At 52.1% G+C, this 26,964-nt stretch overlaps 1 protein-coding gene across 5 annotated transcripts in view; it reads left to right on the forward strand.

The window, feature by feature from the left end:
- Nucleotides 1-5,004: 5,004 nt before the first annotated feature.
- USP15 (ubiquitin specific peptidase 15) overlaps nt 5,005-26,964 on the forward strand; it is a 120,143-nt gene continuing 98,183 nt past the window's right edge. For 3 of the 5 annotated variants that reach the window (XM_029052328.2, XM_029052332.2, XM_029052329.2), the window contains exon 1: nt 5,005-5,147. In XM_029052328.2, coding sequence (XP_028908161.1) covers nt 5,059-5,147 — 89 coding nt within the window. In that variant the 5' untranslated portion in view covers nt 5,005-5,058. The remainder of the gene's footprint in view (nt 5,148-26,964) is intronic. The other 2 variants (XM_029052331.2, XM_029052333.2) reach the window with 1 other exon arrangement.

The raw sequence follows: 26,964 nt of genomic DNA on the forward strand, positions 1-26,964 counted from the left end.
TCTACCCCAGCGCTTAGAACAGTGCTCGGCACATAGTAAGCGCTTAACAAATACCAACATTATAGTAAGCGCTCAATAAATACTATTGAATGAATGAATGAATATTTGTACATATTATTTGTTACTCTATTTTATTAATGATCTGTACATATCTATGATTCTGATGGTATTGATGCCTGATGACTTGTTTCATTTTGTTGTCTGTCTCCCCCATTTAGACTGTGAGCCTGTTGCTGGGCAGGGATCGCCTCTATCTGTTGCCGAATTGTACATTCCAAGCGCTTAGTACAGTGCTCTGCACATAGTAAGCGCTCAGTAAATACGATTGAATGAATGAATGAATGCTCTGCATACAGTAAGCGCTGAATCAGTACAACTGAATGAAGGAATGAATGAAGGAATGAGCACTTTACTGTGTCCGGAGCACTGTACTGAGCACTTGGGAAAATGCAGCAGAGTTGGTAGCCGTGAGCCCTGGCCACAAGAAGTTTACATTCTACAGGGGAGAGGCACTAAACTAGGGATAAGGGAAATTCAGGAGTATGAAACTATTGTCTTTGACCAGTAAGTCCCTTGTATATATTGAGCACTTCCGGTGTGCAGAGTTGTGTACAGAGTTCTTGGGAGAATGCAATACAACCTTATAACAGACAAATTCTCTGTCCACAATGAGCTTACAGTCTAGAGGGACCATACAGGGTCTTTCTCACTGTTAGTTTGGAATAATTCTCATTTCAGGTTTTTGTCCCACTTTGGAACCCCCGTGGCTGTTGTGGGCAGGGAATGTGTCTACCAACTCTGTCGTGCTGTACTCTCCCAAGCGTTTAGTACAGCGCTCTGCAAGCAGTAAGCACTCAATAAATACGACTGGTTGATTGACTTATTATTGGAGAAGCAGCACGGCTCAGTGGAAAGAGCCCGGGCTTGGGAGTCAGAGGTCATGGGTTCAACTGCCGACTCTGCCACTTGCTAGCTGTGTGACTGTGGGCAAGTCACTTCACTTCTCTGTGCCTCAGTTCCCTCATCTGTAAAATGGGGATGAAGACTGTGAGCCTCACATGGGACAACCTGATTACCCTGTAACTACCCCAGCATTTAGAACAGTGCTCTGCACATAGTAAGCGCTTAGCAGATACCAACATTATTATTAATTAACCTCAGAGCCCAATCCATCAGTTCCATTTATCGAGTTGCTACTGTGTGTGCAGAGCACTGTACTAAGCGCTTGCGAGAGTAAGTAGCAAACACAGAGGCTGCGGTAACACAGGAAACAGATCAACGGGGCCAGATCATCAACACAACCCTGTTGCCTGTTCAAAGCTCTGACTCTGGGCTCTGAGCCAAAATGATTACTTTTGCCCCCCTAAAACCTCAGTTTTGGGATGAGTAACTTGGATGTGCCCAGATGGTTGGCATATAGAGAAGCAGCGTGGCTCAGTGGAAAGAGCCCGGGCTTGGGAGTCAGAGGTCATGGGTTCAAATCCCAGATCTGCCCCGTGTCAGCTCTGTGACTGTGGGCAAGTCACTTAACTTCTCTGTACCTCAGTTACCTCATCTGTAAAATGGGGATGAAGACTGTGAGCCTCACGTGGGACAACCTGATTACCCTGTATCTACCCCAGCACTCAGAACAGTGCTCTGCACCTACTAAGCACTTAACAAATACCAACATTATTATTATAGTAAGCGCTTGACAAGCATCACAGTTCCGATGGTGAGCCCCATGTGGAACCGGGTTCACGCCCGACCCAATTTATTTTTTTTTAATTTTTCTGATGGCATTTGTTAAGTGCTTATGGGCCGGGCACTGTACTCAGCACTGGGGAAGATGCAAGCTAATCAGGTTGGACACAGGCCATATCCCACACGGGGCTCACACTCTCACCCCCCCCCCCCCATTTTACAGATGACATAACTGAGGAAGCGAAGTAAGTGAAGTGAAGTAACTGGCTCAAGGTCACCCAGTAGGCAAGTGGCAGAGCTGGGATTAGAACTCAGGTCCTTCTAACTGGTGTTGCTTCTCTTTGTAATCTTGTATTTTATCCCGGTGCTTAGTACAGTTGCTTGGCACCTAGTAAGCACTTGATATTGTACTGTGGTAGTGAGGGGGCAGAAGAATGACACCCTAGAACTCCCCTCACCCCACCCCCAACTCCAGAGGGCCGCTGGCATTCATTCATTCATTCATTCAATAGTATTTATTGAGCGCTTACTATGTGCAGAGCACTGTACTAAGCGCTTGGGATGAACAAGTCGACAACAGATAGAGACAGTCCCTGCCGTTTGACGGGCTTACGGTCTAATCGGGGGAGACGGACAGACGAGAACAATGGCACTAAACAGCGTCAAGGGGAAGAACATCTCGTAAAAACAATGGCAACTACATAGAATCGAGGCGATGTACAATTCATTAACAAAATAAATAGGGTAACGAAAATATAGACAGTTGAGCGGACGAGTACAGTGCTGCGGGGATGGGAAGGGAGAGGTGGAGGAGCAGAGGGAAAAGGGGAAAATGAGGCTTTAGCTGCGGAGAGGTAAAGGGGGGACGGCAGAGGGAGTAGAGGGGGAAGAGGAGCTCAGTCTGGGAACGCCTCTTGGAGGAGGTGATTTTTAAGTAGGGTTTTGAAGAGGGGAAGAGAATCAGTTTGGCGGAGGTGAGGAGGGAGGGCGTTCCGGGACCGCGGGAGGACGTGACCCGGGGGTCGACGGCGGGATGGGCGAGACCGAGGGACGGTGAGGAGGTGGGCGGCGGAGGAGCGGAGCGTGCGGGGTGGGCGGTAGAAAGAGAGAAGGGAGGAGAGGTAGGAAGGGGCAAGGTGACGGAGAGCCTCGAAGCCTAGAGTGAGGAGTTTTTGTTTGGAGCGGAGGTCGATAGGCAACCCCTGGAGTTGTTTAAGAAGGGGAGTGACACGCCCAGATCGTTTCTGCAGGAAGATGAGCCGGGCAAGCGGAGTGAAGAATAGACCGGAGCGGGGCGAGAGAGGAGGAAGGGAGGTCAGAGAGAAGGCTGACACAGTAGTCTAGCCGGAATATAACGAGAGCCCGTAATAGTAAGGTAGCCGTCTGGGTGGAGAGGAAAGGGCGGATCTTGGCGATATTGTAGAGGTGAAACCGGCAGGTCTCGGTAACGGATAGGATGTGTGGGGTGAACGAGAGAGACGAGTCAAGGACAACACCAAGATCGCGGGCCCGAGAGACGGGAAGGACGGTCGTGCCATCGACGGTGATAGGGAAGTCTGGGAGAGGACCGGGTTCGGGAGGGAAGATGAGGAGCTCAGTCTCGCTCATGTTGAGTTTTAGGTGGCGGGCCGACATCCAGGTGGAGACGTCCCGGAGGCAGGAGGAGATGCGAGCCTGAAGGGAGGGGGAGAGGACAGGGGCGGAGATGTAGATCTGCGTGTCATCTGCGTAGAGATGGTAGTCAAAGCGCTTACTATGTGCCGAGCACTGTTCTAAGCGCTGGGGTAGATACAGGGTCATCAGGTTGTCCCACGTGAGGCTCACCGTCTTAATCCCCATTTTCCAGATGGGGGAACTGAGGCACAGAGAAGTGAAGTGACTTGCCCACAGTCACACAGCGGACAAGTGGCAGAGTCGGAATTCGAACCCTTGACCTCTGACTCCCAAGCCCGTGCTCTTTCCACTGAGCTGGTGGTGATGATGATGGTGATGGAGGTGGTGGTGATGGTGGTGGTGATGGTGGGGATGGTGACGATGGTGGTGGTGATGATGGTGATGATGGTGACGATGCTGATGATGGTGGTGGTGATGATGGTGATGATGGGGATGGTGATGGTGGGGATGGTGATGATGGTGGTGGTGATGATGGTGATGATGGGGATGGTGATGGTGGGGATGGTGATGATGGTGGTGGTGATGATGGTGATGATGGGGATAGTGGTGGGGACAGTGGTGGGGATGGTGGTGGTGGTGATGATGGTGGTGGTGGTGGTGATGATGGTGGTGGTGATGATGGTGACGATGGTGATGGTGATGATAATGATGGTGATGATGGGGATGGTGATGGTGGGGATGGTGATGATGGTGATGTTGGTGATGACGGGGATAGTGGTGGGGATGGTGGTGGTGGTGATGATGGTGATGATGGTGATGGCGGGGATAGTGGTGGGGATGGTGGTGGTGATGATGATGGTGATGGCGGGGATAGTGGTGGGGATGCTGGTGGCGGTGATGATGGCGACGACGGTGCCAGGGGTGATGGAGGTGGTGGTGATGGTGGTGATGATGGGGATGGGGATGACGGTGACGGTGGTGGGGATGGTGGTAGTGGCGGGGATGGCGGCGGCGGTGATGATGATGGCGATGGTGGTGGTGGTGATGGAGGTGGTGATGGGGGTGATGGGGATGGAGATGGAGATGGAGATGGAGGTGCTGGTGGTGGCGATGACGGGGATGGTGATGGTGGGGATAGTGGCGGGGATGGTGAAGGCGGTGACGATGGCGACGGTGGGGAGAGTGGTGGCGATGGAGGGGGAGAGTGGTGGCGCTGGAGGTGGCGGCGGTGACGATGGCGACGGTGGGGACGGTGGGGACGGGGACGGGGCGGCGGCGGCGGCGGCGGCGGGCCGGGCGCCAGGGGGCGCCGTGGGGGGCGCCAGGGGGCGGGGGCGGGGGCGGCCGCTAGAGGGCGGCAGGGGGCGGCCCGGCCCGCGGGGCCCCTCCGGCTCTCCGGCCCCGCCCCCGTCGCCGTGACGTCAGGGGGAGGGCGTGGCGGCGGGGGCGGGGGCGGGGGCTCGCTCCCACAATGCTCCGGGCCGGGGCCGCGCCCCCCGCCCCGCCCCTCCTCCTCCTCCTCCTCCTCCTCCTCCTCCTCCTCCCGGCCGCCCTCCCTCCCTCCCTCCTCCCTCCCCTCCTCGTCGCCCTTCCGTCCCCGTCGTCCCCGGCCCCCGTCGTCCCCGGCCCGCGGCCCCCTGTGCGGCTCGGCCCGGCTCGGCCCGGCTCGGCTGGGCTCGGCTGGGCTCGGCTGGGCTCGGCCGGGCTCGGCCGGTCCCGGCGTGCGCGTGCCCGTGCGCGTGCCCGTGCCTGGGGGAGAAGATGGCGGAGGGCGGCGCGGTGGAGCTGGACGGGCAGCGCTCCGACATCGCCGCGCTCCTCAAGACGGCGCTACGGAAGGGGGACACCTGGTGAGTCGCACAACGGCGGGCCCGGCACGGCCCGGGATCACCGCAGAGCACCGCGCCGCGCAGAGCACCGCACCGCGCAGAGCACCGCACCGCGCCGCGCGGGGCCGGGCCGGGCCGGGGACACGGACACGGACACGGGCAGGGGCGGCGGCTCCGGCTCGGCCTCCTCCTCCTCCTCCTCCTCCTCCCTTCCCTCTCTTCCTTCCTGCTCCTTCCTCCCCCTGGGCCGCGGCTGGCCCCTGGCCCGGCCCCTTCCTCCTCCCCCCCAGTCTCTTCCCTCCTCCTTCTCTTCCTCCCCGACCTCGTCCTCTTCTTCCTCTTCCTCCCCGTCCCCTTCCCCCTCCTCCTCCCCGGCCCTTTCTTCCTCTTCCCCTGCCTCGTTCTCTCCCTCCTCCCCGGCCTCTTCGTCGTCCTCCTCCTCCTCCTTCCCGACCTCGTCCTCTTCTTCTTCCTGCTCCTCCTTCCCGGCCTCTTCCTGCTCCTCCTCCCCGGCCCCTTCCTCCTCCTCCTCCTCCTCCTCCCCGGCCTCGTCCTCCTTTTAGCCGGTCCCTTCCTCCTCCTCCTGCCCCTGCGGAGCCTCCCCTCCTCTTCCCTCCCCTCCCAGTCCATCGCTTCTCGCCCCCCAAAAAACACACACACATATAGCCCGTCAACCGTATCGACTGAGCACCTACTGGGTGCAGAGCACTGTGCTAAGCGCCTGGGAGAGGACAGGGTAGCAATAGTGACAGTCCCTGCCCACAGTGACCTCGCACACACGCACACACACCAGGCCACCCGCCTGCCCTCCCCCTGTAAGACACACAGATTCATTCGGTCTTATTTCCTGAGCACCTACTGGGTGCAGAGCACTGTACTAAGCACCTGGGAGAGGACAGGGTAGCAATAGTGACAGTCCCTGCCCACAATGACCTCACAGTCTTACACACACACACACATACCCCAGGCCACCCGCCTGCCCTCCCCCCCGTAACACACATTCATTCAGTCTTATTTCCTGAGCACCTATTGGGTGCAGAGCACTGTACTAAACGCTTGGGAGAGGACAGTGTAGCGGTAAAGAGTGACAGTCCCTGCCCACAACGACCTCACAGTCTTACGCATACTTACCCCAGCTTGCCCTCGCCCGCTCCCCCCGACCCCCACCCACCCACTCACTCTCCAGTCATGCTCATTGCTCTGTTGGGCCAGCGCTCCCTCCGCTAAACGCCGAGGCGGGGCCCAGGGATGGGATCCGGGCCGCACGCCGATCGGACGGGTGCCTCGCAGTCAGGGGATAGGAAAGGCGGGGGGTTCGATCCCCCTTGGGCAGATGAGGAGCCCGGGGCACGGAGGAGTGAAGTGACCGGGCCGAGGTCGCGCGGCAAGACGGGTGGCGGAGCCGGGGTCGGAAGCCGGGTCCCTCTGACTCCCGGGCCCTGGGCTCCCTCCCTTAGGACCGGCCGTTTCCCCGCTGTGTGATGCGAGGTAGGCTGGGGAGAGAGAAGCCTCTCTTCCCCTACCCCGTCGATCCGTCGGCCGACTTGCTTGAGTGCTTATTGGGTGCAGAGCACTGTCCTGAGCACTCGGGAGAGTACGGGACAAGAGTAAACTGGCACATCTGCCCCCAAGGACCTAGGAGGGAAGATTCCCCCAGACCTGGGAGACTACAGGACAACAGTAAACTGGCACATCTGCCCCCAAGGACCTAGGAGGGAAGATTCCCCCGGCCCTGACGGCGGAATGGGGTGGGGGGGGCGGACCTTTTTGGCGGAAGGTGCCGTGAGGTTCGGAGGAGGGTTGATAGAAACCAGCGACGTCTGCCTTGGGCCACCCCCACCTCGTCGGTGAAGATAAGGGAGTCTGTAAAAAATAGATAAACTTCCTTAGGTCTTAAGCCTACCAGCGGATACGCCGACGGTGCGCGGGATATCGTGAAGGTGGAGGAGGGTTTAAAGTTCAGTATTGTGGGGACGTGGCAGGCCGAAAGTGTGCGCTCCCTAGGGAAGGAAAGGCCCCGGGCCTTTAGTCCGTTTGGAGAGACTATATTAAGCAAAGGCTCGCTTTAAATTTTCTCTCGGGTGAACCACAGAAAGCAATCCGCCGTCACCTTCCCCGGCGCCCGTTTGCCTTTTCGCTTGTGGGACCCAATGCCCTAGTGGGTAGGTGACGGGCGAGGCCAAGAGAGCCACGCTGGCATCGTATGAAGTTCCTCCCCGCGGGTTTTCGGTTCCGGACTTTGACATCCTTTACGACGGGCGGTTCCGTCTTCTGCCCGGCTGAAGTCCGGGTCGTTTGGGGGCTCCCTTCCGAACAACCCTCCTTCGGCTCTTTATCGTGGACACGGTCCAGAATGTATCCACAGATCGATTATCGGGTCCTCGGAACGACATTTCGCCGTTGGCTTTTATCCCTGTCGTTCGCCGCGCAGAGCTCCCCAAAGTTTGCCAGCTCTTGGTCTCCGTCAGAGGAGGGGGGTCACAGCCCCGCTACAAAGAGCTCATCTGGCGCCCGGTCCTTCGGACACGCTGGTCCTCTGCTCTGCGTTCTAGAAAACGGACCCTTTCTTCACGTGTTTATGTGATGACATCTGGAGGAGTGGATGGGGTGAGGGGGCTGTCCGTGTCAGTCACAGCCCCGCTACCCCAAGCTCATCTGGCGTGGAGTCCTGTGGATATCAGTTCCTCCGCTGCGCGTTCTAGAAAAGGGAACATTTCTTCACGTGTATTAGTGACGGGTCTGAGGATGTCGTGTAGAGGAGGAGCCGGTGGGATGAGAGGGGACGGTTGTGTTGGAGGCCAAAGTGGGGCCAAGAGAGATGCGCGGGGGAACTTAGAGGAGGACGGGGAGGTGGGCCATGGGAGAGAGACCAGCTTGGCCATCCTTCCTTTAGCGCTCCACGGTTAATCAATCGATGGTCTTCGTCGGGCACTTAGCGTGTCCGGAGCACCGCACGGCAGCGTCGGTAGACCCGCTGCCTGCCCGCAACCAGCTTATAGTCTAGAGGGGGAGACAGCTGTTGATGAAGATAAATATACGCACTCTCTGGATAGGATAATGATGGTATTTGTTAAGCGCTTGCTCTGTGCCAAGCACCGTTCTAAGCGCGGAGGCAGATACAAGGTAATCAGGTTGTCCCCGGTGGGGCTCCCAGGCTCAAGCCCCGTTTTACAGATGAGGTAAGTGAGGCACAGAGAAGCAAAGTGATTTATTTACCCCAGGGTCCCACGGCTGACAAGTGGCGGAGCCGGGGTTAGAACCCACCACCTCCGACCCGAGCCCGGGCTCTTTCCACGAAGCCACGCTGCTTCTCAGTAAACAGATATGTACGGAAAGCGTGGCGGGGCTACTACCAGTTGGCCAGAGGTCACAGATCCAAGGCGGCAGAAAGGAAAAGTGGGCTTCGCTTGAGCTGGGCAGGCTTCTTGGAGGAGATGTGACCATAGTCCCGTCCCCCTTACTCCCGACTCCGATGGCTCGCTCAGGCCCGTCTCTCCCCAGACTTTCAGTTTCTCCTGGGGACAGTGTCAGGGAGCAGTAAGATGGATCAGTCGATCGTATCGAGAAGCGGCCTGGCCCAGTGGAGAGAGCACGGACCTGGGAGTCGGAGGACCCAGGTTCTAATCCCGGTTCCCCCGCTCGTCTGCCGGATGGCCTTGGGCAAGTCGCCTCCCTTCTCCGAGCCTCGATTACCTCCTCTGTAAAACGGGGACTAAAACCGTGAGCCCGATGTGGGACGGGGACTGCGTCCAACCCCCTTATCTTGCGCGGACTGTAGCGTGTAGCACAGTGCCTGGCACATAGTAAGCACTTACCAAACACCGTAAAAAAATGGTACTTACTGCGTGCAGAGCACTTGGGAGAGTACACGGCGTCAGAGTTGGTGAACGTGTTCTCTGTCCACAGGGACCTTATAGTCTAGATGATGTCCACTGACTGGAAATTCTTGATGTAGGCTCAGATTTCAGATAACCAGCCAACATCTTTGTTTCAGTAATATAAATATAAGTGCGACTGATGAGTACAGTGGCTGATTAGACCTCAAAAAAACCCAACCTCTTAACAAGTGGTCACAGACTTTTAAAAACATGAGAATGGAAAGAAAGGGACATGATGGAACGTACGTTTTACAGAATAGAAGAATCAAAATGATCCTACAAGATAGGAAGGTGCGGGGAGTGATCTTTTTTTTTTGTAGATTTTCACTGTCGTTTGGATTGTAAGCTCATCGAGGGCGGGGGCCGTGCCCGTGACTCTTATTGGCCGCTTCCAAGACCCTACGTGGTGATGACTGAATCTGAGGTGTCGAGACAAATGGCTTTCTGAAATTATGGAAAGTTGGTCAGAAATTTGGCAAAAGTGCAGTCGCTTGACAGAGATCCATGACGCTTCATCACGGCAGAAATTTCAACTTTTACTTACTAGCGTCCTAGTTACACAAAATAACTTTGAAAAGGCTGAATTTCTTCGGAAGAGATTGAGAATTTCAACACCCGACATCTGAAAGTGTGATTTTTCACTCTAGAGAAAACTTTTAGGTTTACATGAGTTTCATCCTCAAATTTGACAGAACGATGAAAACTTGCAAGAGCTTATTTGATGAAATAGCAAAAATGCTTCGTGCTTTCTTGGGAGTGTTCCAGTTTTGCAGGTGCTAGTACACATGCATATCCGTACAGAGAAGTGCAGGATAATTATTTAGAGAGAAAAAATAAACTCGAAATACAACGGCGACGATCTGGCTATGTACACGGCTAACGGGAGGCAAGAGCCGGTTGTAGCTCAGTAAAATAGTGTTTTAAAATCACAGTCGATACTGAGGTCCGTCGTTAGAAATCTAGATGAGGAACCCCTAAATTCCACGCTGAGAAAGAAGTGAGGCCTAGTTGACAAGAGCCCGGGCCTGCGAGTCGGAAGGACCTGGGTTCTAATCCCAGCTCGCCCACGTGTCTGCCTTGTGACCTTGGACCAGTCACTTCGCTCCTCTGGGCTTCAGTTCCCTCATCTGTAAAATGGGGATATAGACCGTGAACCCCTTGAGGGACGGGGACCGCGTCCAACCTATCTTTCATTCAGTAGTATTTATTGAGCGCTTGCTAGGTGCAGAGCACTGTACTAAGCGTTTGGAATGTAGATATCTTGCATCTATCCCAGCGTTTAGTACAAGGCCTGGCACTTAACAAATGCCATAAAAAAAAAAGTTAGTCTCCACTTAAATTCAATCATTTAATGATACTATTGGGTGCTTAGTGTGTGCAGCACTGCTAATAATAATTGTGGTATTTTAGCGCTTACTATGTGCAGAGCACTGTATTAAGCGCTTGGGAGAGTACTGGATGGCAGAGTTGGGAGAGACATTCCCCGCCCACAGCCAGCTTCCAGGCTTCAGGACTTCTCAGCCGAGTAAATGGTGGGGGGAATGAGTGAGAGGCTAGTCGGGGAAAGTTTCTTGGAGGGGCGGCTAGATGGGGAGAGGGGGCCTTCTAGACTGTAAGCTCGTCGCGGGCAGGGAATGTGTCTGTTTATTGCTCTATTGGACTCTCCCCAGCGTGTAGTACAATGCCCTCCGCGCAGTAAGCGCTCGGTAAATACCGTCGACCGACTAGTCCGGCAGCCATGAAGGGAGAGGGCTGGGCTCACTCTGGGCTTACTGGGTAAGGGGTATCGATCAAGCAGCGTGGCTTAGTAGAAAGAGCCCGGGCTTGGGTGTCAGAGGTCATGGGTTCTGTTTCCAGCTGGGTGACTTCGGGGAAGTCACTTCACTGCTCTGTGCCTCAGTTACATCATCTGTTAAACGGGGATTAAGACTGTGAGCCCCACGTGGGACCACCCGATTACCTTGTATCTACCTCAGTGCTTAGAACGGTGCATGGCACATAGTAAGCGCTTAACAAATACCATTATCATTATTTTTAAAAATACCATTATCGTCGATCGAATCCCCTTTTCGCAGGGGAAAGAGGCGAGGCCCAGAGAAGTTAAGCCACCTGCCCGCAAGTCGAGACGGAAGCGGCGTTGGAACCCGGGCTCCCGACTCCCGCTGGGCCACGCTGCTTCTCGCTCGCTGAGACCTAGATTAGGAGAGCTGGCAAAAAATACCCAATGTTCGCTCTGCGATCCTCACTCGGCTCTTGTGTTGGTCTGTCAGTCCGCCTCGTCCTCTCCCCCTTTACTAGCCTGTCTCTCTTCATTTGCCCCTCTTCTCCCCGGGCCAAACGCTCCACACTACCAGCTCAGCACTCGGGTGGCTCCCAACGCTGCCCCTGGGCACGCACGCCCACCTGTACTGGGTAATCGTTGTTTTTACCTACTCGGCGGTCTAAGAATCGAGTCGTCCTTGCAGCCGCCTTTCCATTCTCTTCCTCCTCCGATCTGTAAATCGCTTTGCGCCTGGCCTTCCCACCTCCACCCCTCCTAGGCGGTACGCTCTTTGAGGCCGGAGATTGTGTCGTCACTCAGTCGTGTGTATGGAGCTCATACTGTGTGCAGAACACTATCCTAAGCACTTGGGAGAGTACAGTATAACAGAGTTGGTAGTCATATGCCCTGCTCACGACGAGCTTACAGTCTACAGGGCGAGAAAGACATTAATGTAATAATTATAATATGCTCTTTCCCCTCCTCTTGCCCCTCCTCTTGCCCCTCTTTCCCCTACTTCCCCCCCCTTCCCCCCACTCTTTTCCCCTTTTTTCCTCCAACCCCACCCCAGAGAGTACAGTGGAGTTGGTATCTATGATCCTCGTCTCCACCGCCCCCCATCCTATCACTTCTACCTTCACAGCATCTGGACCATCTGTCCTTCGCCTTTTCCTCCCCGTCCGGACTGCTACCGTGCTGATCCAAGTACTTCTCCTCCCCCACCTGGATCACTGTATCAGCCTCCTCGCTGACCTCCCAGCCTCCTGTCTTTCCCCACTCCAGTCCATACCTCGCTCTGCCGCACCCGTTATCTCACTCTTCATCTCACTAAATCCCCCCTTTTCTCTCCGGTCAGACTGCTCCTATGCCGATGGTGTCCCGCCTTGACGACAACATCTGCCTTCTCACTGTTCTCACAGCCTCCTTTCTTTCCCCTCTCTAGTCCATACTTCATTCTGTTGCCTGGATCATGTTTCTAAAAAAAAGCATTTAGTCCATGTTTTCCCACTCCTCAAAAATTCCCATTGATTGCCCACCCATCTCGGCACCGAATTCCTTACCATTAGACTTAAGGCATTCAATCAGCTTGCTCCTCCCTCCCTCCCTCCCTTCCTTCCCTCCTTCCTTTCTTCCTTCCCTCCTTCCTTCCTTCTTTCCCTTCTTCCTTCCCTTCTTTCTTCTCTCCTTCCTTCCCCTCCTCCTACAGCTCTCCAGTCCTTCCCTCTGCCCTGGGTCACTTCCCCTTCCCCCCAAACACACCCAACTACAGGGTCAGGGGTCTTAGCCCCTCTAGACTGTAAGCTTGCCGTGGGAAGGGAATGTGTCTGTTATAGTGATGATGATGATAATGGTATTTGTTAAGCACTAACTATGTGCCAAGCACTGTACTAAGCACTGGGTTAGATATGAGGTCATCAGGCTGTCCCATGTGGGGCTCACAGTCGTAATCCCCATTTTCTAGATGAGGTAACTGAGGCACAGAGAAGTGAAGTGACTTGCCCAAAGTCACACAGCTGATAAGTGGCGGAGCTGGGATTAGAATCCGTGACCACTGACTCCCAAACCCGTGCTCTTGCCGTTAAACCGCGCTGCTTGTGTTGGACTCTCCCAAGAGCTCAGTAGAGTGCTCTGCACATAGTAAGCACTCGAGCAGTACCACTGATTAGTTGATCACCCCCAGCCCACCTACTCCCTACACCTCGATCTCACCGCTCACCTCCTGGCTCATGCCCTCCGTCTGGCCTGGAACTCCTTGCCCCTTCATATCCAACAGACCACACTCACCTCACCTTCAGAGCCCTCCTAAAACCCCATCGATCGGTGGAATGTACTGAGCGCTTACCGTGTACAGAGAACTGTACTGAGCGCGTGGGGGAGTACAGTACAACGGAATTAGCGGACACGGCCCCTAGTGAGCTTACAGTCCAGAGGGGGAGAAGGATGTTAATATGAATAAGTAACGTATAATATAATCTAGATATATGTACATAAGTGCTGTGGGCTTGGTGGGGTAAATATCAAATGTCCAAAGGTCACAGATCCAAACAGGAGTGACACAGAAGGAGAACGAGGCGGGGAAAAGAGAGCTTAATCGGGAAAGTCCTCCTGGAGGAGATGTGACCTTAATAAGACTTTGAAGGTGGAGAGAGTGAGAGTCGGGCATCTGTGGAGGGGGAGGGAGGTCCAGGCCAGGGGCCGGACGTGGGAAAGGGGTCAGCGGCGACGTAGATGAGATCGGAGCACAGCGAGTCAGCTGGCGCTAGACGAACAGTGTGTGCGGGTTAGGCTGGAGTGGGAGATCAGTGAAGTAATAATAATAATAATTATTGTGGCATTGGTTAAGCACTTACTGTATGCCAAGTACCGTTTTAAGCGCCGGGGTTGATACAAGGTCATCGGGTTGTCCCACGTGGGGCTCACAGCCTTCGTCCCCATTTTACAGATGAGGGAACTGCTGAGGCCCAGAGAAGTGAAGTGACTCGCCCAAAGTCACACAGCTGATACGTGGCGGAGCCGGGATCAGAACCCACGACCTCTGACTCCCAAGCCCGGGTTCTTTCCACAGAGCCACGCCGCTTCTCCAAGGAGAGTGGGGCGAGCGGTACAGAGCTTTAAAGCAGACGGCGCGGACTTTCTGTTCGACGCAGAGGTGGATGGACGGCCGTCGGAGGTCCTCGAGGAGCGGGGAGACCTGGGCTTTTTATCGAGCCCTTACTACGTTCAGGGCACTGTATGGAGCGCTTCTACACCTCCGAAAGCTCTCCCCTGAGCAATCCCTCATTTCCCCATCCTATTCGTCATCCCTTCTGCATCAGCCGTGCACCCGGTTGTGTGTTCCTTCAACGTTTTGATATTCGCCCCCTCGGCACTTACGTTCACATCCCCGCACTCTCCTGTTTCCCCTCTCGGTAACTTACTTTAGAGTCTGTCTCCCCTTCTACACCGTGAGTTCCTGCGAGGGGGGATCTGTCGGATTGACTTCTCCCAAGTAGTGCTATGCGCAAAGTAAGGGCTCCGTAGATACCGCCCATTGATTTGATTGATATGTGCAGAATGGTGATGAGGGTGGGGCAGAGGGAGTCTCAAAGTGCATAAAACTGTGAGCCTCCCGTGGGACAACCTGATGACCCTGTATCTCCCCCAGCGCTTAGAACAGTGCTCTGCACACAGTAAGCGCTAAACAAATACCAACATTATTATTATTATTATAGAAGAGAGGGAAGAGATGAGAGACGTCATAGGGGATGCAGGAGGGAGGCCTTAAATAATAATAATGGCATTTGTTAAGCACTTAATATGTGCAAAGCCCTGTTCTAAGCACTGGGGAGGATGCAAGATCATCAGGTTGTCCCACTTGGGGCTCACAGTCTTCATCCCCATTTTACAGTTGAGGGAATCGAGGCCCAGAGAAGTGAAGTGACTTGCCCAGAGTCACACAGCTGACAAGGGGCGGAGCCGGGATTCGAACCCACGACCTCCGACTCCCCAGCCCGGGCTCTTTCCACTGAGCCACGCTGCTTCTTTAAATGTAAGCCCCTGCTACGCCAGGCGCATCTTCTGACTCCTTGGAACCCGCTCGGGTGCTTGGCACATCGTAGGCCCTTAGTAGGTACTTTGTCCGACTTGCCTTCTCCAACAGATTCTCGGAAGTGGCCAGCCCATTTGCATTTTGCTGGGGGCGTTTGTGAGCTTGGTTGTGCGGGTAGCGGTAGATGGTCCTTCTATTTAGGAGGGATTTATCGTAGTATTTATTGAGCGCTTAACTATGGGCAGAGCACTGTACTAAGCGCTTGGAATGGACAATTCGACAACAGATGGAGACCATCCCTGCCCAGTGACGGTGCAAGGGATGGAAGAGGAGAACAGCGAAGATGTCTAAAAGACGGCGGAAACTCGTGGACCTGTGCGTGTACATGTCGGCCATTAGCAAGCGGCATCGACAGGCACAGCTGTTGAAAGTCAGTCATCATCAATGACATTTACACCTTTTGTAAAAAAATTAAAAAAATGGTATTTGTTAAGCGCTTACTATATGCCAGACACTGTACTGAGCCCTAGGGTAGATTCCGGATAATAGGTTGGACACAGTCCCTGTCTCACATGGCGCTCCCAATCTTAATCCCTTTTTTCCAACGTGGCTCAGTGGAAAGAGCCCGGGCTTGGGAGTCAGAGGTCGTGGGTTCTAATCCCGGCTCCGCCACTTGTCAGCTGTGTGACTTAGGGCAAGTCACTTAACTTCTCTGGGCCTCAGTTACCTCATCTGTAAAATGGGGATGAAGACTGTGAGCCCCATGAGGGACAACCTGATCACCTTGTATCCCCCCCAGCGCTTAGACAGTTACTTATTAACAAGCAGCATGGCTTAGTGGAAAGAGCCCGACCTTGGGAGTCAGAGGTCGTGGGTTCTAATCCCGGCTCTGCCACTTGTCAGCTGTGTGACTGTGGGCAAGTCACTTAACTTGTCTGTGCCTCAGTTACCTCATCTGTAAAATGGAGATTAAAACTGTGAGCCCCACATGGGACAGCCTGATTACCTTGTATCCACCCCAGCACTTAGAGCAGTGCTCTGCACATAGTAAGCGCTTAACAAATACCAACAGTATTATTATTATTATTTTCCATTTGAGGGAACCGAGGTCCAGAGAAACGAAGCGACTGGCCCAAGGTCACCCAGCTGACAAGTGGCGGAGCCGGGATGGGAACCCAGGCAGGTCCTCTGACCCCCGGGCCCGGCTCTAACCGCGAGGCCGCGCTGCTTCAGAGCCCGTCTGGGGCTGCTCCCCTGCAGATGGAAGCCGACCCCCGCAACAGGAGGTGACCCTGGCGATGTGAGGCTTCCGCCAGGCCGGGACCAGGCCTCCATGGGGCCAGGCCCAAGTACCTGCCCCATGAATAATAATAATAATGTCGGTATTTGTTAAGCGCTTACTTTGTGCAGAGCACTGCTCTAAGCGCTGGGAGGGAGATACAGGGTAATGAGGTTGTCCCACATGAGGCTCACAGTTCATCCCCATTTTACCGCTGAGGTAACTGAGGCGCAGAGAAGTGAAGTGACTTGCCCACAGTCACACAGCTGCCAAGGGGCAGATCCGGAATTCGAACCCGTGACCTCCGACTCCCAAGCCCGGGTTCTTTCCGCTGAGCCACGCTAAGGCCACGGACCTGGGTTCTAATCCCGGCTCCTCCACTTGTCTGCTGGGTGACTTGGGGCACGGCACTTTACTTCTCTGTGCCTCAGAGAAGCAGCGTGGCTCAGTGGACTTGGGAGTCGGTGGTCATGGGTTCGAATCCCGGCTCTGCCCCTTGTCAGCTGTGTGACTGTGGGCAAGTCGCTTAACTTCTCTGTGTCTCAGTTGCCTCATCTGTAAAATGGGGATTGACTGTGAGCCTCACATGGGACAACCTGATTACCCTGTACCCAGCGCTTAGAACAGTGCTCTGCACATAGTAAGCGCTTAACAGATACCAACATTATTATTATTATTATTCTCTGGGCCTCAGCTCCCTCGTCTGCAAAACGTGCGTTAAAATACACGTTCCCTCTCTCGACTTAAAATGTGAGCTCCACTTGGGACCTGATGATCTTGTGTCTACTCCAGTGTCTCATACAGTGCTTGGCATCTAGTAAGTTGTTCTCGGATACCACAATTATGGTTATGATGATGGTGATGAAGCGAGTTGGGAGGATGGCCCCTCGCATAGTGAGGTTTAATATTCCCTGATATTCTCAATACTCTTCTGGGGGATGCTTTAAAAATAGGAGCTGTCTTATGGGATGGGTGATGTGTCACAGCATTCAATTTAAATCAATCACATTTTTGCTGCATTAGGATGGTATGTAGAAATTCGACTTTCCCGTTCATTCTAGGGGTCCCGCTGTCAACTGCCCCCGTTAACCTCTGCGAGAAAGGTTAGAGAGGGCTAGCGGATGTCCCCGGCCCCTCTGCCACCAGAATCGATCAGTTCATCCGTCGGTAGTATTTCTTGAGCGCTTACCGTGTGCCGAGCTGCTAGGCACTTGGGAGAGCACAGTAGGACAGAGTTGAGAGACGGGTCCCCTGCCCTTAGCGAGCTCGGTGTCTGGAGGTGTGTGTTCCTGGTGCGAGATCTCTTGGAAGCAGCGTGGCTCAGTGGAAAGAGCCCGGGCTTGGGAGTCAGAGGTCAGGGGTTCGAATCCCGGCTCTGCCGCTTGTCTGCTGTCTGGCTGTGGGCAAGTCACTTCACTTCTCTGGGCCTCAGTTCCCTCATCTGGAAAATGGGGATGAAGACCGTGAGCCTCACGTGGCACAACCTGATTATCCCTCTATCTCCCCCAGCACTTAGAACAGTGCTCTGCACATAGTAAGCGCTTAACAGATACCCACATTAGAGAAGCAGCGTGGCTCAGTGGAAAAAGCCCGGGCTTGGGAGTCAGAGGTCAGGGGTTTGAATCCCGCCTCTGCCCCTTGTCAGCTGTGTGACTGTGGGCAAGTCACTTCACTTCCCTGGGCCTCAGTTCCCTCATCTGGAAAATGGGGATTAACTGTGAACCTCACGTGGGACAACCCGATTACCCTGTATCTCCCACAGCGCTTAGAACAGTGCTTGGCACACAGTAAGCGTTTAACAAATACCATCATCATCACCTGGAAAGCTGGGACGAAGAGAAACAGACATTTGTAGGTTCCTCGTTCCAACAGGGCAGCTTATAATGTTACTGTGGACTTCCCCCCTCTAGACTGTAAACTTGTTACGGACAGGGGACGTGTCTGTTTTAGTGTTGTATTGGACTCTCCCAAGGGCTTTGTACAGTGCTCTGCACACAGTAAGCGCTCAGTAGAGACGATTGAATGAATCGAAAATAGTAACTTCCAGGGCTCAGTGGAAAAGAGCCTGGGCTTCGGAGGCAGAGGTCATGAGTTCGACTCCCGGCTCTGCCACTTGTCAGCTGTGTGACTGTGGGCAAGTCACTTCACTTCTCTGTGCCTCAGTTACCTCATCTGTAAAATGGGGATTAACTGTGAGCCCCACGTGGGACAACCTGATTCCCCTATGTCTACCCCAGCGCTTAGAACAGTGCTCTGCACATAGTAAGCGCTTAACAAATACCAACATTATTATTCATTATTAGGGGGTGCAAAGGATTATTCCATTATGTCATAGCAGGGAGTGGGGTTCAGATCCATTTTGTGGGCATGTTTAAATATTTCAAACATGTTCCTACATTGCAGAATCATGTGAAATGAACTCTAGTTTTTGTGAAGGAGGATGGGCATAAAGAAAAAAATATAGACAGTGGGACAGAAACTGTAGCCCGCCTGATTCTTACACCTCCCCCAGTGCTTAGTACGGTGCTCGTCACACCTAGTAAGCGTCTGACGAATGCCGCGGTTATTACAGAAAGAGAAAATCAAGAATCCAAATCGTTTGAGGTTTATGGAGCATTTACTACTCTCCTGACGCTGTACAAAGCGCCCGGGTGTGGACAGTAGGATTAACAGTAGCGTTCGTTAAGGGATTACAGGGTGCAGAGCAATTAGAGGAATTAGACACGGTCCCTGTCCCTCAGGAGAACATGTCTACCAACCCTGCTATAGTGTACTCTCCCAAGTACTTAGTGCAGTATTCTGCACGCGTGTAAGTACTCAATAAATACAGTTGACCGATTGAATCTAAACCTGATCCTTGCCCACCAGGAGTTTACAATCTAGCAGAGGGGCCTGGCAATAGATTCAATGCCTTGTCTCCCGCCTACTAAAATGGGAACCTCCTCTGGGAAGAGGAGTGTGCTCAGCCTGATAATTTTGTATCTACCTCAGAGCATAGTATGGATCTTGGCCTGTAGCTACACGTAATCATTGTTATTAATAATAACAACAACAACAACATAGGGTGAGCTAAGGAAGAGCTCAATGCCTCCTCCAAGGCTGGGGAGGCTGTAGAAACAAGAGACTCCCACCCCCTACCCCGTCCATACACACACACCCACCCCAAAGAGCAGTGATCGCCTGCCGGAGTTCACATTATTCCCTTGGATTGTTGATTTTTAATAAATTACTCTTCTGCATTTCATTGTTATTGCTCTATGTTTCTGTTTTTATCCCCGCTTGATTTTTTTGGTATAATAATAATGATGGCACTTGTTAAGCGCTTGCACCGTGCAAAGCGCTGGGGGAAACAAGGTGATCAAGATGTCCCACGTGGGGCTCCCAGTCTTCGTCCCCATTTTACAGATGAGGGAACTGAGGCTCAGAGCAGTGAAGTGACTTGCCCAAAGTCACACAGCTGACAAGCGGTGGAGCCGGGATTAGAACCCTTGACCTCCGACCCCCCAGTCCGGGCTCTTCCCACTGAGCCACGCCGCTGTGCACCCCCTTGTAACACTGGGACCCGTTCGACTGTATTTACCTCGTAATAATAGCGCTGTGTAGTGTGGCGCTTTGCAAATAGTAAAGGTTTAATTGCCTTCCGAGCAATCTAGCAAAGGGAGTTACAGGAAATGAAACTAAAAGTATGAAAGGAAAGTAGCCAGAGCTAAATGGAATGTGTATTTGCTTGTTTTTCTGTTAGGAAATCTGTCAGCACAAGGAGGGCATGAGGGGTTATGTTTCATTCCCTTTTTCCAAAAAAAGGAAGAGGGGGTCTTATAAGTTACAAACTAAACTGCTGCAAAATTCCAGTTTGGTTTGCTTGGTTATTTCCCTGAAATAAGTGGTTTGGTGAGCTTCTGTGTGGTTTATTTCCGTTTTAACTCAGTTCATTCAGTCATATTTATTGAGCGCTTACTGTGTGCAGAGCACTGTACTAAGCACTTGGAAAGTACAACTCGGCAATAGAGAGAATCCCTGCCCACACTGGGCTTACGGTCTAGAAGGGAGAAGACAGACATCAAAACAAGTCTACAGACGTCAGTATAAATAAGTAGAATTAGAGATATATTCACAGCAAAAACTTTGCACCCTTCCTTTAAAAGTTGCAGAAAGAGTTTAGTGAAGCAGCACGGCTACTGAGAAGCAGCGTGGCTCAGTGGAAAGAGCCCGGGCTTCGGAGTCAGAGGTCATGGGTTTGAATCCTGACTCTGCCACTTAGCTGTGTGACTGTGGGCAAGTCACTTCACTTCGCTGTGCCTCAGTTACCTCATCTGGAAAATGGGGATTAACTGTGAACCTCACGTGGGACAACCTGATTACCCTGTGTACCCCAGCGCTTAGAACAGTGCTCTGCACATAGCGATTAATAAATACCAACATTATTATTACTTTGACCTTAGACGCAGCTATGCTAAAAGAAAATCCGTAGCTCCTCCACATTGTAGTTTTGAAAAACGTTAAAAAGTCGGAGAACCAAGTTTGAGAGACAGGCTCCCTAACGGGCATTTCCTTTCAGCTTTAATTATTGTTAAATCTCACTCGTGCCAAGTTTCCTTGTTTTTCCCATTTCTGTTTGATTTTCTCATTCTAAATAGGAAAAGAACCTTCTGCTAGTCAATCTGTGCACCTCCTCTGCTTTAGGTAGCAGATTTATCTGCCAACTCTGTTGTCTTGTACTCTCCCAAGCGCTTAGTGCAGCGCTCTGCACACTGGAAGTGATCAAGAAATAGGATTCATTGATGGTTTAAAGGTATCACCATCAATACCAGTCCTCCCTCCTACTTAGAAGCAGCACAGCATAATGGATAGAGCCCGGGCCCGGGAGTCAGGAGGTCATGGGTTCTAATCCCGGCTCTGCCACTTGTCAGCTCTGTGACTGTGGGCAAGTCACTTCACTTCTCTGTGCCTCAGTGACCTCATCTGTAAAATGGGGATTAAGACTGTGAGCCTCACGTGGGACAACCTGATTACCCTGTATCTACCCCAGTGCTTAGAACAGTGCTCTGCACATAGTAAGCACTTAATACCAACATTATTATTATTATTATAATTAGACTCTAGCCCCATATGGGACAAGAACCGGGTTCCACCTTGATGATAAGAAGCAGAGCGGATAGAGCACGAGCCTGGGAGTCCAAAGGTCATGGGTTCTAATGCCGGCTCCGCTACCTGTCGGCTGTGTGGCCTCGGACAAGTCACTTCACTTTTCTGTGCCTCGGTTATCTGTAAAGTGGGGATGGAGACGGAGTCCCACGTGGGACCAGATTTACTTGTATCCACCCCAGCGCTTTCTACGGTGCCTGACACCGAGGAAGCGCTTAATACCGCAATCGCTATTATTATTATATTTTATCTGCCCCAGTTTTAGTACCGTGCTTTGGTGTGTGGTAAGTCCTTAACAGATACCCTAATAATTGTAATAATTAGCATTAGTAATAATAATAATAATGTTGGTATTTGTTAAGCGCTTACTATGTGCCGAGCACTGTTCTAAGCGCTGGGGTAGACATAGGGGAATCAGGTTGTCCCACGTGGGGCTCACAGTCTTAATCCCCCATTTTACAGATGAGGGAACTGAGGCACAGAGAAGTTAAGTGACTCGCCCACCGTCACACAGCCGACAAGTGGCAGAGCTGGGATTCGAACTCATGAGCCCTGACTCCAAAGCCCATACTCTTTCCACTGAGCCACGCTGCTTCTGTAATAATAGTGTGAGTCAAGTCCTTGGGCACCTGAACTGATGACTTTTATTCAGAGAGCTTTCACATATAAATACAAGTGCATTTTTCGTGTTAACCTAAGACGGATGGTAGGTTCTGAGGAGCAGTTAAGGTCGTAAAGACCAATTCCATGTCAAAAAGCAAGAAGGCCATTTTTGGCATTTGTCATGATATCCCTCATTATGCCACATCTCTCACAGTGATCTCTCAATCCGCTTTCTCCCCACTTTCTCATCTCGGTCGTGCCCCACCGCGGACCAGCCCGCACACTTCTCCCCTCCGTTATCGTCAGCCTAACTCACTGGGCCTGGCTCTCGTGTCTTTCACCGACGACCTCTTGCTCACGCCCTCCTTCCTTCCTTCCCGGAACTCCCTCCGACCTGCCCATCCGGCAGACGGGCGCTCTCCCCACCTCCCAAGCGCTAGTAAAATCACCTCTCCCCCAGGCGCCTAGCAGCGTGAGCAGCAGCGTGGCGTAATGACAAGCCGAAGCCAGAGGACAACGGTTCTAATCCCGGCACCGCCTCTTGTCTGCTGTGTGACCTTGAGCAGGCCACTTAACTTCTCTGTGCCTCAGTGACCTCGTCCAAAAAATGGGGATTAAGACTGTGAGCCCCACGTGGGATGACCTGATTACCTTGTATCTCCTCCAGCGCTTAGAACGGTGCTTGGCACACAGTAAGAGCTTGACAAATACTATAATTATTATTATTAGAAGTAGTACAGTGCTTTACATAGAGTAAATGCTCAAGAAACCTTCACTGACAGCAAGTCTCTCATCTCCCCATCCTATTTTGCCTCCCTACAATTTCAGAGGAGCGCTTGCTTTCATGCTCCCTAACCACTTCGGTTCTTACGCCAACCCCCTGCCCCAGTAGTACTTATGTGCAGATCTTTATACCTGGTTGCTCCCCCAGCCTGTCATTTGTTTTAATATCTGGTTCCCCGCTAGACCGTAAACTCCTCGAGGCCAGGGATCGGGCCTCTTTGCTCTATTGTACTCGCCCGATCGCTTAGTATAGGCCTCCGCATTCGGGCAGCGCTCGTTACACTCCATTGATGGTTCGATCGATTGATTGGCTGAGAATGTTGATCCTGGGAAAGAAGCAGCTGGGTCCCTTTAGGTTAAGTTTGTCTACATAGAGAGGCAGCATAGCTCAGTGGAAAGAGCCCGGGCTTGGGAGTCAGAGGTCATGGGTTCGAATCCCGGCTCCACCACTTGTCAGCTGTGTGACTGTGGGCAAGTCACTTCACTTCTCTGTGCCCCAGTTACCTCATCTGTAAAATGGGGATTAAGACTTTGAGCCCCACGTGGGACAACCTGTTTCCCTTGTGTCTACCCCAGCGCTTAGAAAAGTGCTCTGCACATAGTAAGCGCTTAACAAATACCAACATTATCGCTATTATTATTACAGGGGCTTCTCATTCACTCGGCTTCGGTGTCTGAGAATGGAAGGCGTTCTGTCATGCAGATCATTTTGATCTCCTGTGAAAGGAGATGATTATTTGCTGTGTCAATGTCTCAGTTTCTAGGTATTTCTATTTTCACTTATTTTCACTTATTTCCTTCAGCACCTATATCCCTTTCTTCATTCAGAGAATTAGGATACCAATTAAATATCAAGTCCAGTGTGTTGTAATTTTGTAATTGAGATATATATGTATGTGTATATATATATATATATATATATGTATGTATATAGAGAAGCAGCGTGGCTCAGTGGAAAGAGCATGGGCTTTGGAGTCAGAGGTCATGAGTTCGAATCCCAGCTCTGCCACTTGTCAGCTGTGTGACTGTGGGCAAGTCACTTAACTTCTCTGGGCCTCAGTTACCCCATCTGTAAAATGGGGATTAAGACTGTGAGCCCCATGTGGGACAACCTGATTCCCCCGTGTCTCCCCCAGCGCTTAGAACAGTGCTCTGCACATAGTAAGCGCTTAACAAATGCCAACATTATTATTATTATATATACACATACATAAATATATGTACTGTATTTTATAGTCTTGGAGCCAGATTCTTCCATTTCTGCAGTTTCCTCCCCAGTACGTGGGAGGTGGGCGAGGGGTGGGGAAGTGTGTCAGCTGTGTGACTGTGGGCAAGTCACTTCACTTCTCTTTGCCTCAGTTCCCTCATCTGTAAAATGGGGATGAAGACTGTGTAAGCGCTGAATAAATACTATTGAATGAATGAATGAAAAACGGAATAAATAATATATAGGCATATATATTTCAATATATGCATATACACACACCGGGCCGAGGATGAATATAAAATACAGAAGTCGTGAGAGCGACTATTTTGTTGACGCAGTACGTTACCTGCAGCTGCTCGGCATCAACGGAAGGATTCTTTGGCTCCGGTGAGTTTTCTCCTAGGTTTGTAAGTGAAACGGTCTATGACAGATGACCTCTCTCCCCACTTTCAAATCTTCACTGAAATCGCATTTTCAAGAGGCCTTCCCCACCTAAGGCCTGGTTTCCCCTCCTCCCTCTCCCTTTGCTGTGCACGTAACACAGCAGGGAGGAGGCCTACTCTCTAACGACAAAATCAGCGCTTTTCCAAGGTAGTAGCTGTTTGGGTGGGGAGAGGGGCGGATCTGGGAAATCCAGGGGAGACTGACGGGATTTGGCAGTGGATATACGATCGTTGAACGGTCGCAGAGAGCCGAAAATGACGGTAAGGCGAAGGAGTTGGAGACGGGGAGGATTAGCGTACACAGCTGCTAAGAATGGGTGTTGGTCCGTCTTGTGAAGGGATTGGAGAGGGGATTTTCATCCACTGATTCATTCAGTATTATTTATTAAGCGCTTTACTGTGTGCAGAGCACTGTAGTAAGTGCTTGAGAAAGTACAATACAGCATTAAAGAGTGACAGTCCCAGCCCACAACGAGCTCACAGTCTCGTCACAGTCTGGGCAGGGCGGGGGTGCTTCAGGCAGGTGGGAGCCCTGTGGTTTGGTAGATGCAGTAAGGGGCAGGGAGGAACAACGTGAGCTAGGGATCTCATTAGAAGCGGTGGGGCGTAATGAATTTCATTGTCATATTTATTGAGCACTTACTGTGTGCAGAGCACTGTACTAAGCGCTTGGAAAGTACAGTTTGGCAACAGAGATAGTCCCTACCCAACAACGGGCTCATAGTCTAGAAAGGGGAGACAGACAACAAAGCGAAACAAGTAGATAGGCGTCGATACCATCACGAGAGATAAATAGGATTATAGATATACATACGTCATTAATAAATAGAGTAATAAGTATGTGCAAATATACATAAGTGCTTTGGGGCAGGGAAGGGGGTAGAGCAGAGGGAGGGAGTCGGGGCGATGGGGAGGGGAGGAGGAGCGGAGGACAGAGGGGGGCTCACAATCTCAATCCCCATTTTACAGATGAGGTTACAGAGGCCTAGAGAAGTGAAGTGACTTGCCCAAAGTCACACAGCGGACAGTTGGCGGAGCGAGGATTAGAACCCATGACCTTCTGAGTCCCAGGCCCGTGCTCTGCGCACAGTATGTGTTCGAGAAAATGGCACACTGGATCCACTGTGCCATTTTCTCGAACACGTACTGTGTGCAGAGCACTGTCCTAATGACTTGGGAAAGTACAACACCATAGAGGCGATAGACGTGGGTTTTTTTTATGATATTTATGGAGTGCGTACTATGCGACACCCTTGGTTCCTCTAGTGCCAACTTTCTCACCGTACCTCGATCTCGCCTAGCTCGCCACCGCCCTCTTGCTCGCTTCCTGCCTGTGGTCTGCTGCGTCCTCCCTCCTCATATCAGACAGACAATTGCTCTCCCCTGCTTCAGAGCCTCACCGAAGGCACACCTCCTCCAAGAAGCCTTCCCTGACCCAGCCCTCCTCTTCTCCCACTCCCTTCTGCTTTGCCCTGGCTTTCTCCGTTCGTCCCCCCCCCACCCAGCCCCACGGCACTTATGTATATATCTGTAATTTATTTATTTATGTATATTAACATCTGTCTCCCCCCTAGACCGTGAGTTCGTTATGGGTAGGGAATGTGTTTTTAATAATAATAATAATCAAGGTATTTGTTAAGCGCATACTATGTGCCAAGCACTGTCCTGAACACTGGGGTAGATACAAGGTAATTAGGTTGTCCCACGTGGGGCGCTCAGTCTTAATCCCCATTTTACAGATGAGGTAACTGAGGCACAGAGAAGTTGTGACTTGCCCACTGTCACACAGCTGATAAGTGGCGGAGCCGGGATTAGAACCCGTGACCTCTCATTCCCAAGCCTGCGCTCTTTCCACTAAGCCACTCTGTTTATTGTTATACTGTACTCTCCCAAGTCCTTAGTTACAGTACTTTGCACACAGTAAGTGCTCAATAAATATGATCGAATGACTCAGTGAATTAATGTCACTGTACTAAACGCCGGGGTCAATAAAAGCAAATCAGGTCGGACACAGGCCGCGTCCCACACGGGTCTCACGGTCGTAATCTCCGTTTTAAAGATGAGGTAGCTGAGACACAGAGAAGCGACTTGCCCAAGGTCACACAGCAGATGGGAAGCAGCGTGGCTCAGTGGAAAGAGCCCGGGCTTGGGAGTCGGAGGTCATGGGATCGAATCCCATCTCTGCCCCTTGTCAGATGCGTGACTGTGGGCAAGTCACTTCACTTCTCTGGGCCTCAGTTCCCTCATCTGTAAAATGGGGATGAAGACTGGGAGCCTCACTTGGGGCAACCTGATCACTCTGTATCTCCCCCAGCGCTTAGAACAGTGCTCTGCACATAGTAAGCGCTTAACAAATACCAACATTATTATTATTATAAGCGGTAGAGCCGGGATTAGGACCCGGGTCCTTCTGACTCTCAGGTCCGGGCTCTAGCCACTAGGCCGCACTTCTTTGACACTGTGGTCCGTCCCCACAAGGAGCGTCCAGTCTACCGGAGGAGACGGGCAGGGCAAGAGGTAGGGAAGGGTGGAGAAGTCAAGGTCAAGGAGTTGCCGCTTCCTACGGAGGGAGGTGGGGGTGAGGTTTTTGAGGCCAGGTCTTACTGCTGCCCAAACCCAGAAGTGCACTGAGTAAGTAGGTGTCACAATAAGAAAAAAAGCAGATGAATACGCCAAAGTGTGAAAAGTAAAAAAAAATTCATTAAATAGTA

The sequence above is a fragment of the Ornithorhynchus anatinus genome, chromosome 2, assembly GCF_004115215.2.
Source record: "Ornithorhynchus anatinus isolate Pmale09 chromosome 2, mOrnAna1.pri.v4, whole genome shotgun sequence".
Lineage (NCBI taxonomy): Eukaryota > Metazoa > Chordata > Mammalia > Monotremata > Ornithorhynchidae > Ornithorhynchus > Ornithorhynchus anatinus.